General features: G+C 47.0%; 1 protein-coding gene across 2 annotated transcripts in view; it reads right to left on the reverse strand.

Annotated features, from left to right (window-relative positions):
- Positions 1-13,992, reverse strand: part of ets1 (v-ets avian erythroblastosis virus E26 oncogene homolog 1) — a 115,053-nt gene that overhangs the window by 53,798 nt on the left and 47,263 nt on the right. The window contains exon 1 of one of the 2 annotated variants that reach the window (XM_070894263.1): positions 12,636-12,928. The exons of the other annotated variant lie outside the window; for it this stretch is intronic. Within the exon in view, the coding sequence (XP_070750364.1) occupies positions 12,636-12,693 (58 nt within the window). The 5' untranslated portion in view covers positions 12,694-12,928. Of the gene's footprint in view, positions 1-12,635; positions 12,929-13,992 lie in introns of those variants that run through there. 2 annotated transcript variants of the gene reach the window in all.

The raw sequence follows: 13,992 nt of genomic DNA on the forward strand, positions 1-13,992 counted from the left end.
CAGCCTCTCTTGTACTCTTGCATGCTGTCAGTCATTATCAGCAAGGCTCCAACTTAGTGCCTCATCACAGGAGCGCACGGAGGGAAAGTAAAGTAGATCCTGAAATCCCTCCTGATGGGGCCAGGACGTGACTGTCTTTTTCTACAGGGAAAAGAGCGTGTCCCAGCTTTTGTCAGCCCTATCACAACCTCGAATTTCACACCCAATAAATTGGCATACCATACTTCCATAAAATTGCTTCCCCTGCCATCAACCTTTCACTGAAAAGTACACTGCAACTCCAAAGTCTGAGCCTCCCAATCTCTGTATGTTTACTTCCGAATTCCAGATTAAAATATTTTAGTTATCAGATCGGAACAATGTGCTGTGTCTCGATACTTTAGAGCAGCGTGGGCTCGGATGATGATTTTTGTCGCGGTTTAGAAGAGAATGGGGCCGATATTGTCCCCCTTCGTTAAGGCCTCTGGTCGCCGGAACGCAGCGGCCACGGGGAACCGGGGCATGGCCGCCGAGTTTCTGCGGAGTGGCCGTCATTCGCGCAATTGCCCTTGCGCATTTTTCCGGCGGTGAGCACATCCATCCAGCTACTGCCGAAGCCTCTTTAAGTGAGTCATCAGTGCGCGCACCGCCGAGGGCAGAACCGCGCTAGATGTTGGGAGGTTCTTCCTCTTCCATAGAATAGTGGGCCCATGGAACAGGCTGCCGGTTGGTGAGGTGAACGCTGATTCACTGTATTCCTTCTAGTGAGAGCTGGACCTGTTTCTGGCTGGGGCGGAGATGGCCTTGGACAAGCGACAGATATTCTGGGTCAGGGTAATCTCCTGGACTCATTTTGGTCACTTAAGGGGATTGGAGAGGAATTTTCCAGATATTTTTCCCCCTAATTAGCCTGGGTTTTTATCTCCTGGGAGATTAGATGGCTCCGGGTAGGGTGGGGTGTGTCGCTATTGTGTTTCACAAGGCGCTGCAGTTGTGTGGGACAGGTTGGATAGACCAGTACGTCGTTACCTATTCATTTTCCTTAAACTGTCCAGCCACTGCAATCATGAGCGCCCAAAATTTTATCAGTCATTTTGTTTTTCATCTAAGCCTGTTCCTCAAAGTCCACCACAAGACAGGATACTGTTCCTAAATTGCCTGTGGTGTTGCACGGTCAATTAACGGTTGGAGTTTTATTATGTGCAAGATGGTGATGGAATTGGGAGAGAGACTTGAGAAGCCTGCTCCACAGAGCTACCTACTGGCCAGAGCCTGCAACTACATCTAGACAACTGACTTGTCAAAATTGCCATAGCAATTTACAATAGTAAATGCTAACAGCAAATAGTGACAAAAAATCGAGCCAACAGGAAATTAGGTTTAGGGACATCAAGTGTGTGCCCTGCATGAGATTGTTAAATGAATATATAGATGGGCCTGGTCCTCGAAATGCATTCTGTACAAAGACTGCCAGAATAAGCTAACCAGGAATCTGTTCCACATCCTTCACCATATAAAAGCATGGAACAACTCCAATAATTGAATTATTCGTACCATTTGCTCACAGAACAGTAAACGTATGGCCGTGATTCAAGCAGCTAACAGCAAACTGAGACACTCCACAGCCCTGACAAGCTTCTCCACATTCTGTTGAATAACCAACAGGATAATGAAGTTCCAGGGCTGGGTTGCTATCAGGCTTTGTGTCATGGGAGTTACATCTCTGGACACAGCATTGAAAATTGGTTTCTTGTTTCAACATAAACACACAGAGAAATTCAGTCAAAGAATGTTACTGAACTCAATTATTTTTTAAACGTTAATCTTAAATTCTTGAAAGATTGTGCGTTGGAAAGGGTTACACAGCCTCCTCGGCTCTCACTGGCTACAGAACTAAACCCATTTCTGTTGCTTTACTTGGAACTGATTATGTTGAGTTTTGATAAACTTGTGAACCATTTGGAATGGGACCATCTCGCACACCCACACAAGAAACTGTTTACTTTACGTCAATCCCTATAAACCCTTCTGTAGACTGCGCTGAGAGACTGATACGTGTGTGAAGCATTGCAAACTCTGCCCACAGTATCCTCCATAAACCCACACCAGATTTGCTTTTTAGATTTGTCTAATCCACATTCAGACCAGGATTGCGTGACCATCCTAGCTTTTTATCCTCATTTACCCTCCCATATGATGCCCTCTCTCCTGAGGATGGTCTTCCCTCTAGAGTGGGCCTCCATTCTCTCTCCACCCCCTACACCACCCCCCCCCCCCCATGTGGCCAGATTTCACCATGGACTCTGGGCACTAAACATCAGTGGTGTAATCATCTGGCCGGGGGCAACAGAGTTGAGCCTGACCCTGTTACACGTAACGTACACTTTCCAGCAGGCTGGATCGGAAGCAAGGGTGAGGGCGGGTGTCCTGCCTGACTTAGGGTACTACGGCAAATGCAGTACCCCTCTAACTGCAGTTGGTTACACAGCAGTCACAGGGGTAAACATGGGTTCTACTGGCCTGTATGGCTCAGTAATTCACCATGTGATGCATCTGATCAATAGATTTCTTGTTAGGCAACGGTATCAAGGGATATGTAGTTAAGGCAGGTAAATGGAGTTGAGGTATAGGTCAGCCATGATCTAATTGAAGCAGGCTCGAGGGGCTGAATGGCCTCCTCCTGCTCCTGTGTTCCCATTTTACACACTGAGGGTGGGAGGGGAAGAGATAAGGAATCACAATGAAGATGCCTTTTCCGTCTACCCAGAAATGCACTGACTAGACATTATGGTTATCATAGTCATGCTGATCACTAGCTGCCTCACTATTGTAGGCTTTCAATCAGAAATAACAATGCAACTCCAGACATCAAGGCCAACACATGTTCAGTGAGGAGCAGAATCGGGTCTGCAGCAAATCCCCATGTTCGACCAGTTTAATGGCTATCTGGGAGTGGCTACAAGGCTCCCATCGATTGCCAGGGTTCATAGGATGTAACAAAGTGTGAAAGCACATCCTAGACAGTCTCACCTCGGAACCCATAACATGGGGTGATTGCACCATGGGTACCAGCTAAATGCCACTGCTATACATTGCAAATCTTCCAGCCGTCATCCCACAAACAGTGGATCGTGTGTCCAAGGGGTGGGATCTTGGCATGGAGAAATAGAACATGTTCTTACTTCCCGCTCCCATTGTCATCATCAATCATTCCCTGGTTAAGCATACTAGTTAGAGAATAAATCTCCTTCTTGACTGAACCATGTGTCTTAGTCCCCAAATTCATTCACCTTGGGCCAGAGAAGTGGCTGTAACTGGCAACTGCTCTCTGACAGGCCAGAGAATCCCTGACTCATGAAATAGCAATTGGACATGTTCTCCCTGATGCTGCGAGCAGAGGGAGCTTGGCTTTGAATTTGACATTGTACAGTGCAGAAACATCTTACTCTGTATCTAACCCATGCTATACCTGCCCTAGGAGTGTTTGATGGGACAGTGTAGAGGGAGCTTTACTCTGTATCTAACCCCGTGCTATACCTGCCCTGGGAGTGCTTGATGGGACAGTGTAGAAGGAGCTTTACTCTGTATCTAACCCCGTGCTGTACCTGCCCTGGGAGTGTTTGTTGGGACAGTGTAGAGAGAGCTTTACTCTGTATCTAACCCCGTGCTGTACCTGCCCTGGGAGTGTTTGATGGGACAGTGTAGAGGGAGCTTTACTACCTGCCCTGGGAGTGTTTGATGGGACAGTGTAAAGAGAGCTTTACTCTGTATCTAACCCTGTGCTGTACCTGCCTTGGGATTGTTTGATGGGACAGTGTCGAGGGAGCTTTACTCTATATCTAACCCGGGCTGTACTTGCCCTGGGAGTGTTTGATGGGACACTTGTTTTTCACTTACCCAAGCGGCAATACCATTAAATCCCACTCCCTGAGTGGCCGGCCTCCCTCACAATGCCTGCTGCAGCTGCCAATGCTGATGCCCGGCAATGCTGCAGGGGGCGGAACTAATGTTCGTATCTGGGGAGGTACCGGGGCGCAGGAGATGGTGGCATTAGGGGTTACCACAAGGCTATCCGTGGGTGTCGGTATTCTCGCCGCGCCTGGTCGCACCGTTAGTGCCCCCCCCGGAGGTGCTGTCGGGAGGCGCAAAGGAGACCAATTTCTCCTCCCTTGTGTCTAGCATGTTATATTCACCACACTCAGCATATCATACTTTGTTAGAGATGGAAAACAATGGTTTAAATAAAGAACACCATTTAATGCTAGATGCCTCTGACCTGGAGCTTGATACTATATTTTCCAACCTGCGATTCCCTCACCAAACAACAATTAAACTCTAATTGACGTAAAATTGTGTTTACTTCATAACAATTAAGCTTTGTGGCCTTAAAATGACATTTCTACCATAACAGTGTAATAGTACCTTGTGTATTACATGGCATAACACCCCTCTACATATTAAATATTGCATCATTCACCTGAACTCCATGAGTTTCCCCTGAAACCAATGATAACAGTTCCCCCACTTTATCCACTCAAGGTTACAGCACAATTCCTGCTCACTTAGAAATGTTCATCCTCTGGAATCTCTAGGCCCCGAGATCAATGAGAAAAAACCTTCTACGCCCCTTTAAAGTAGATTGGAAATACTGAAGAATTTACATCTGTCCTACAAGACCGACTGGGAACCTGCAAGCTCCTTGAGGATGTGAGGTTGAAGAGTGGTTGAAGAGCTACCCTCGGACATCCACCTGAAAGGGGGAAGAAGGAAGAGGAGAAATGCACAAGCACCAGGCTCCAGATTGGGAATGTGTCTGCTTATAACAGTATTAAGCTTTGTCTGCAGTTTGGAGAGGGTGTATGTCAGGTCATGAAACCGAGAGAAGGCACATCTGTCAGCTAGCTAGAGTTCATGTGACACTGGCTTCTCAAAATGTGTTAGCTAACAGAAAAGGAAAGAGTTTGACCTGCACTCAATCGCTGTAAGCCTTGTTGAGGAACATCTTGCCGTCCTATCATCATCATAGGCAGTCCCTCGTATCAAAAAGGGATGAGTTCACAAGTGTTTCAATGAAGGACCTAATATTCCAGATCCCGAACTACATCCTCAAGGGTGGAAGATGCCTGTGCGTGGATTTTTTTAACGTGTGATGCCCGTTGCACACCAGCCACCACACGGGCTTGACAGAGCTAGGTCTTGGTCCAGTGGCAAGGGTTAACCAAGACGACTGGAGACCTGCTCTGCTGCATGGACCTAGTGCGCACACATATTGCAGTGTGGGCTGGCCCGTGCTGCCCCTGGGCCCTTGCCTCTTCTAGCCCCGAACTCTCGTCTCTCCTGGGCCCCAAACTCATGCCTCTCCTGGGCCCTGATCACGTCGCTCCTTCGCCCCGAACTTGCCGCCGCTGCTGAATCTGCCCACGCTCCAATCAGTGACCTGGATTTTGGTGACGTCCAATCCAGTCGCCCTCTTCATAGCCATCACTCTCCTGCACCAGTTCATGCTGTACCTTGAAGTGGTATGCTCCACCTTGCTCCTCCTTTAAGGCCCCGACCTGCTGCTGATGGTCCTCATAGATTGGGGCCGCCGACCTGTGAGACCTTGTTGAGGAACATCTTGCTGTCCTATAATCACCTCACAAATGACGTGGTCTTTTCACCTACTCATTTCAATCACTACGACCTTGGCCCTCCTTAGATTTATCAATAATAATAAGAACTGGCAGTTACATAGAGCCTTTCACATACCCTAACATACCCCAAAGCTCTTTAACAATGATGCACTTTTGATGTGTATTGTTGTAATGTAAGGAACCCAGCAGCCAATTTGCAAACAGCAAGCTCCCACAAACAGCAATGAGATAAATAACCAGGTAACCACAAGGAGTGGTTGAGACGACTAACACAGATGCATGTTCATTATAGGTTGAGGGGAAGCTGGATAAGTACACGAGGGAGAAAGGAATAGAAGGTTATGGTGGTGGGGTCAGATGAAGAAAGGTACGAGGAGGCTCGTGTGGAGCATAAACACCGGCACCGACCAGTGGGGCCGAATGGACTTCTGTCTCTGTGCTGTAATTTCTATGTAATAATCTGTTTTTATTCTTAAAAGAAAAACTTGCATTTCTATAGCACCTTTCACAACCTCAGGACGTCTCAAAGCACTTTACAGCCAATAAGGTATTTTTGAAGTGTAGTCACTGTTGTATGGTAGGAATGTTGGTTGAGGGATAAATATTGGCCAGGACACTGGGGAGAACTCCCCTGCGCTTCTTTGAATAGTGCCGTAGGATCTTTTACATCCACCTAAGAGGGCAGATTTTGATTTGATTGCAACACGAATTACTTTTTGAGTGTTGAAAGATTCTATCAAAAAACATCTCTTCAACAAGGATTACTGACTACTACTCGAGGTTTTCTCTTGGTTTAATGTCTTATTTGCAAGATACGCCTCCAACGGTACAAAAACAAGCCATCAGTTGAGTACACAATACATGTGAAAAAGATACAGGATTCCTATTCCCATCCCCTCCAAGTCTGCAAGACTTTTTGTCACCCCCTAGTGAACAGCCCATCCCTCTCCACCATTCATGAAAATACACGTTCCAGACTCCAGACCTCAATCCCTCCGACAGTGAACACTGAAAACCTCCCCCACATATAACGAACACAAGTATTTCACTTTTTCTTTCCTTTTAATGAACATGAGAATGAAATGACTAACTGCTCTCATTTTCTAAATTGTGGTTATATGGAATCTGCCTGGGCCGACTGCATGGACAGTGACATTCCAGCACAATTATATCAACTAATCAACAGCACATGAGTCTCATTTACTACATGGAACTTTATTCAATTTACGCCATGAATTAAGAGATCACAGTTAGAGAGTAATGTCATTAAAATAAAACACTACACCGTTATTTATGAAACCAGAATATTCAGCTGGAAATTGATCCAAATAAACTCCCTCCCCCTCCTAGCACTCGTGTACTGGTTACTGGTATATTGGTTACTGCGTGTTCTGGGTACTTGTGTACTGGTGAACTGGTATATTGGTTACTGGTATACAGATTATCTGGTCATTATCACATTGCTGTTTGTGGGAGTTTGCTGTGTGCAAATTGGCTGCTACGTTTCCTACAATTACAACAGACCACACTCCAAAAGTACTTCATTGGCTGTAAAGCGCTTTGAGACGTCCGGTGGTCATGAAACACGCTGTATAAATCCAAGTCTTTCTTTCTTTTTTCTTTACTAGGTACTTGTGTACTGGTGAACTGGTTACTGGTATATTGGTGTACTGGGTACTTGTGTACTGATGAACTGGTTACTGGTATATTGGTATACTGGGTACTTGTGTACTGGTGAACTGGTTACTGGTATATTGATGTACTGGGTTCTTGTGTACTGGTGAACTGGTTACTGGTATATTGGTGTACTGGGTACTTGTGTACTGGTGAACTGGTTACTGGTATATTGGTGTACTGGGTACTTGTGTACTGATGAACTGGTTACTGGTATATTGGTATACTGGGTACTTGTGTACTGGTGAACTGGTTACTGGTATATTGGTGTACTGGGTACTTGTGTACTGATGAACTGGTTACTGGTATATTGGTATACTGGGTACTTGTGTACTGGTGAACTGGTTACTGGTATATTGCTGTACTAAGTACTTGTGTACTGGTGAACTGGTTACTGGTATATTGGTGGACTGGGTACTTGTGTACTGGTGAACTGGTGAATGTTGTACTGCTCAACATACGGATGGTTTCAATGACCTCTGAAGCCATGTCAACTTAATCAATATCACTCCAGAAAACTCGGACCAGCCGAGTCAAATGATGGGATCTAACCCAAACAGTCTCTATCACACCATGAGATTCAGGAGACCCGGCAGGTCAATTTTACTCCAGAGTAAAGCTCACATCACATTGCTTTGCTATCAGAGTACTATGAGCAGCAGAGAGGCAATGCAAACAAGGTGGGATACAGAGAAGGGCTCCACGGTTATCCCTGAACTAACAGAAATGATGCACCAGGAAAGATCGACTACCCTGGGTCTTTTCACTCTTGAAAAGAGCAGGCTGAGAGAGGATATGATGGAAGTGTTTAAAATTATAAAAGGTTTGGACAAATTGGACACAAGTAAGCTTTTCTGCCCCGTGCACAGAATGTAAGCACAAGGGGTTATATTTACAAATTAAAGATATGAAAATTAAACAGCCAATGCAGCGGACCTTTTTCACTAAAGTGATGGTCAATATGTGGTACAGGTTACGAGCATGGAGGGTAGATCAAGAAATGTTAATAAGTTTCAAGAAGGAACTAAACAGGTTCTTGTCAACAAATGGGATTCAGGGTAATGAGAAAAGCGACTGTGAATAGGAGGGCTGGGTGGACCAACGGTCTAGTCCTGCCTGACACTGTTCCTATGCTACATCTGCAAAGGTTCCCTGATTGAAGTAGCTCTCAATCCCCAATGTTTGGGATTTAACAATGTTGAATTTGAGCTGTATTGAAAACAACGGGCAGTCTCAACCCAGCGCTCATAGCACAAAGATACCCTTAATTCAACACTAATTGGCCCTCTCATTCAGAGGTCAGAATTATTGCTGCTGGTAGGCATGTCACATTGGTGCAGTCGGGAGTTCAACATGGAGGTTAAGGAACAGTGACAAGATATTGTCGGAGAATTATTCTGAATCTAATCAAAGACAATACCTGACCAGTATAAAGGGAGCATTACTCTATATCTAACCCCATGGTGTACCTGCCCTGGGAGTTTTTGATGGGATAGTGTAGAGGGAGCTTTACTCTATATCTAACCCCATGGTGTACCTGCCCTGGGAGTGTTTGATGGGACAGTGTAGAGGGAGCTTTACTCTGTATCTAACCCCAAGGTTACGGCATTTCAAGTGCACATCAAAGTAGTTTTTAAATGTGGTGAGGGCTTCTGCCTCTACCACCCTTTCAGGCAGTCAGTTCCAGACTTCCACCCACCCTCTAGGTGAAGAAATGACCCCTCAAATTCCCTCTAAACCTCCTACAAATTACTTTAAATCTATGCCCCCTGGTTGTTGACCCCTCTGCTACGGGAAATAGGTCCTTCATATCCACTCTATCTAGGCCCCTCATAATTTTATACACCTCAATAAGGTCTCCCCTCAGCCTCCTCTGTTCCAAAGAAAACAGACCCAGCCTATCAATCTCTCCTCATAGCTAAAATACTCCAATGCAGGCAACATTCTCGTAACTCTCCTCTGTACCCTGTCTAGTGCAATCACATCTTTCCTGTAATGTGGTGACCAGGACTGCACGCAGTACTCCAGCTGTGGCCTAACTAGTGTTTTATACAGTTCAAGCCCCTAACCTCCCTGCTCTTATATTCTATGCTCTTGTATTCATGTCTGAATGTTGGATGAGGTTAGGGTGAGGCTCAACTATGACACCCCTCCCCCCCCCCAATGTATAAACAACACTTTCTGGGCTCACACGAAGAGGAATGGTCACTGGTCTGGGGTACTGGTGAACTGCTGGCTCCAATGTCTACAGGAAAGGAAAAGCAAAACAAAAGACTCTAATGCACGTCTTCACATTAAGTATGCAACCCATTTGTGAGTCGACAGGTGAAGTTTTAAGTGTAATAACTGTCTTATGTCACTGATATTTCCGGATGCTCTGGGGCAGTGCAATCCAAATCTCGAAGGCCATTTTGGACCGTCGCTGAAGCCCTTCAGCGATCTCCCCTCAGCCTCGATGACCGAGGGAGGAATGCTTGGAAGAACTGCGGCATGCGGAATGGATTCCTTATAGAGGAGCCCACAGTACAACCTGAAGGATCAAACCTTCCTCACAAACAGTGGGCAACCATCAACCGCCTCAGAACCGGTCACGGTCGATGCTGCCACCTTCTCCATGGGTGGAAGATTAAAGCCTCCCCATCACACGACTGTGGAGCTAATGATCGGACCCTGGAGCACATCATTGAGCACTGCACTCAGGGGAAATCCTCAGGCAGCCTACAAGCTATCCGCGCTGTTACACTTTGGCCTTTAGCCAGCTTTGGCCTGGATATCTGGCGTAGATATTGACATTTGATTTGCTTTGCTACTACCACACGAAAGGAGAAGTGCAATGCAGCTTGCACCTTGCCAGTCAGTGCCTGCACCCACTCAATACAATGACGGACACTTTGTCAGCTCAGTGGGGACTGCGCTCGCCTCTGAGTCAAAAGGTTGTGGGTTCAAGTCCCACTGCACTGTCGGAAGTGCCGTCTTTCGGATGAGATATTAAACCGAGGCCCCGTCGCCCCTCTCCGGTGGATGTAAAAGATCCCATGGCACGATTCCGATTAAGAGCAGGGGAGTTATCCCTGGTGTCCTGGCCAATATTTATCACTCAATCAACATCACTAAAACAGATTATCTGGTCATTATCACATTGCTGTTTGTGGGAGCTTGCTGTGCGCAAATTGGCGTTTCCTGCATTACAAGTGACTACACTCCAAAAGTACTTCATGGGACGTCCAGTGGTCGTGAAAGGCGCTATATAAATGCAAGTCTTTTTTTTATTTCCACTGTTCAGACCAGTCAGCTGGTCCCAGCCCAATAGTCTGACCCCCCGCCCACCGGCAATCCTTCGGCAAGACCCTGTCATATGAGGCTTGCTAAATGGTGAGCATGGTGAAGGCGGAAAGATGTGTGCGGTGAGGCTTGGCGTGGCACCGCAGCCACAGGCAGCCTCGCTGGGAGGAACATACAGCCGCTTCTGGGACTGCCAGTTATCCGCCTGTAATATACCGCTTTGTCCTTTTCCCCCCCGAGGGTGGAGTCACTTTGCGGGAATGCAGGCGATGCTATTGTATGCTAATGAGCCCGAGGTTGAGCCTATTTTGGGCTGCGTATTAAAGCCAGCTTTCGGATGTGATGTCAGTAATAAGGCAGCCAGAAAAGTGAGCGAGAAGGCAGATTGGGTGGCCTTGCCTTGCCTTGGTCTGATGCCGCGGTGGGATACAGGCAGCCTGAACTCGCAACAGCCGATAGACGCTTTGCAACATGCAACATGCACATTTACTGAAGCCCAGAGCCCCTGTGCCTGCACCCTTAATTTTTGCTAATCTCTCTTCAGTGGTGAATAAGTCTGTAGCTGTCACTGGAGGCAGCATTAATCTCTCTCTCTCTCTCTCTGCACCTTCCCCAGAAGGTCTCAGCACACATTGAAAGCGGGCTGCTCGATCGAAAACTAGCGTTTCTATAAAACAGCGCAGTCAGATAGAGGAGACTGTGCGCATGTTTTTGAACAATAAGCCAAACTCCCACACAGTGCTGGGCAGACTATAAAACGGAGCAAGACTGGGGAAGATGTTCCTGGAAATCTTGTTAAGGGGAGAGGTTTTTTTAAAAAACAGAATTTCACAAGTGAACCAAACCTCCCCCAATCTGGATAGAAACCTACATTAAAATGAGCTCTCAGACAGGAACATCGCTGCGCCTCCCTTCTCCCATCGGCTGAGAAATTGTTGGCGGATTTCTCTCCATGCCAGCTCCCGAAAAAGTAATAGTCTGGAGAGACGTGCTGAGAGCGTGATTTGGGCGTTGCTGTTCCCACATCCATTTACGTCCTGACTAAGAAAAGATTATCACCCAGGGTGAATCATTCCTGTATTGTACCGCTACCTTTCAACCAGCAAACCCCCCACCCAGAGCAGGGACACCCTGACACTCCGGCTCCAACAACTCCTGCAGTGTCGCCGCTCGCACCGTGTGCATTTGTAGATTGTATTACAGTCTGTCATTTTACAATCAAATCCCAGGCATTAAATCCTGAGCGTTAGTCCATCATGGCCATCTCACAACACTGCCAGTTTCAGACACACCTACATCAGAAGTATTGGGACCCCCCACCCTCCCCTCACTGTAACATACTCCCCCTGCAGCTCCCGCCCCCCCCCCCCCCCCCACACACACACACACACACACACACATACACACAGAGTAAATCAGAGAGGGCCAGGAAGAGGTTAATGTATAACAGCAACTCTCTGGGAAGTGGAGGCTGTTAAGTGCAATATCGCCCAGAGCTGCGTCCATTGGATCGGTGTCTTTAAGAGCTGCAGTCCAATAAAGATGCGAAGCAGGGCTTGGAGCGCAGCCAGAGAGCAGTGAACGCACACACTGGGGCTACAATCAGACTGCCACCATAAAACCCAACTCACACTGCTTAAAACGGGCGAGATTGGAGCTGAGAGCAGGGCACAGCGTCCTCTCACTCTCCTTCCAGCCTGTCACTGTGCTGAGTAAAGCCCTTTGCTGGTTCTTGGTGCAACAGGTAGTTCAAGTCTGATCCCAGTGACAGTTCCCCAGCTCATCGCCAACTTAAAGCTCTCTCACACACACACAAACCTAGCCCAATCTAACCTGCGGCAATCGGCTCGTTTGTTTAAGAAATAATGCAACCAGGAACTGGCAGGCTCGGCCCCACAGGGTAGCGACCCCCAAGCCCCGGACACAAAGCGACAGGACGGTTCCCTGCTTGCCCACGCCCGACTGACAGCTCGCAGTCTGTCCCATTCACAAATATACAGCACACCCGGGGGGGGGGGGGGGGGGGGGGGTGAAGAGAGGCGGGTAAACCCGCGCTTTGAAACTCACCATCAGCTTTCTCCGTCTTAATGATAGTCAGAGTCGGCTGGTCAACCGCCGCCTTCATGGTCCTCGGCACACACCCAGGAGTGGACAGACCCGGCAACAAAGCTGAACTCAGTTGATGCACCAACTTTTGGGCGTGTGACCGCTTTGGGAGTTGGATGGTGCTCTGCTCTCTCTCTCTCTCTCCAATATCTCTGTGGTGTGTGGCGAGATCTCACTGATCCAGGCTCAGTCACTCACTGATTCAGGGCGTCTCTCTCAGTGTGTGTGTGTGTGTGTGTTGGGTGGGCTTTGAGTCGCATCGAACTTCCAGCCCAACTCATAGGCTCCTCCAACACTTAAAGCAGGGCTCAATCTCCCAAACACTCAGCTTTTTGCTGTCAGTGAGGACTCCCTTCGCCACCAGCCAGATAATTAAATCTCCCCCCTTCTGCACTGGATCAGGCGGATGTGACGCCAATCTTGTTTCTGCTTTTTTTTCTGTCTCTCTGTTTTTTCTTTCTCTCTGTCTCTCTTCTGGGGAAGTGTGTGCGTTTTAACAGATTACAATCGCTGTTTCCTCCTCTTCCCATAACCTCCCAGACCTTGCGGCTCATGTGTTTACACTGAAATATATTTGGAAAAAAGAATGACTGCAATCTGGGACCTCTCCTCAGCTCTGAGCCCACAGCTGGCCGGCTGCAGCTCAGTGAGAGAACAACATGAAACAGAAAGCTCACCATCCTGCTATCAGCATTCTCTAAACACCACACATCTGCAGACATACTCCTGCAAAGCCACACTGCTCCCACTGCAGCCTCTGTTTTGGAAATCAATCTATTCTCATACTCCTTGAAGATTATTTTGCTCTCTGCTCTGTCTTCTTAACGTGAAATCCAACTTTGCCCCAGTCTTCCAGTTGCCGAAAGTTATTTTTAGTTTTGGTTTAACCCTCACAATTTCCCCTACATAGGTATGTAAGGCAAGTTGGCAAAGGTAGATGGGGAAAATACATTATAAGGTACGGCAGTAGATAAGCAGCGGGTAACATTTGAAGAAATATTTAATCATTCTCAACAAAAATACATTCCATTGAGAAACAAAAACTCCACAGGAAAAGTTATCCATCCGTGGCAAACAAAAAAAGTTAAGGATAGCATTAGATTGAAAAAAGAAGCTTAAAATGTTGCGAAGATAGTAGTAAGCCTGAGGAATAGGAACATAGAAAACATAAAAAATAGGTGCAGGAGTAGGCCATTCGGCCCTTCGACGGCCACAGAAACCAGCAAAGGAGGATGAAAAAATTGATAAAAAGGGAAAAATAGAATGAGAGAAAACTAGCAAGAAATATAAAACAGATTGTAAGAGCTTCGACAAGTAT

Source organism: Pristiophorus japonicus, chromosome 11 (assembly GCF_044704955.1).
Source record: "Pristiophorus japonicus isolate sPriJap1 chromosome 11, sPriJap1.hap1, whole genome shotgun sequence".
In the NCBI taxonomy this organism is placed as follows: Eukaryota; Metazoa; Chordata; class Chondrichthyes; family Pristiophoridae; genus Pristiophorus; species Pristiophorus japonicus.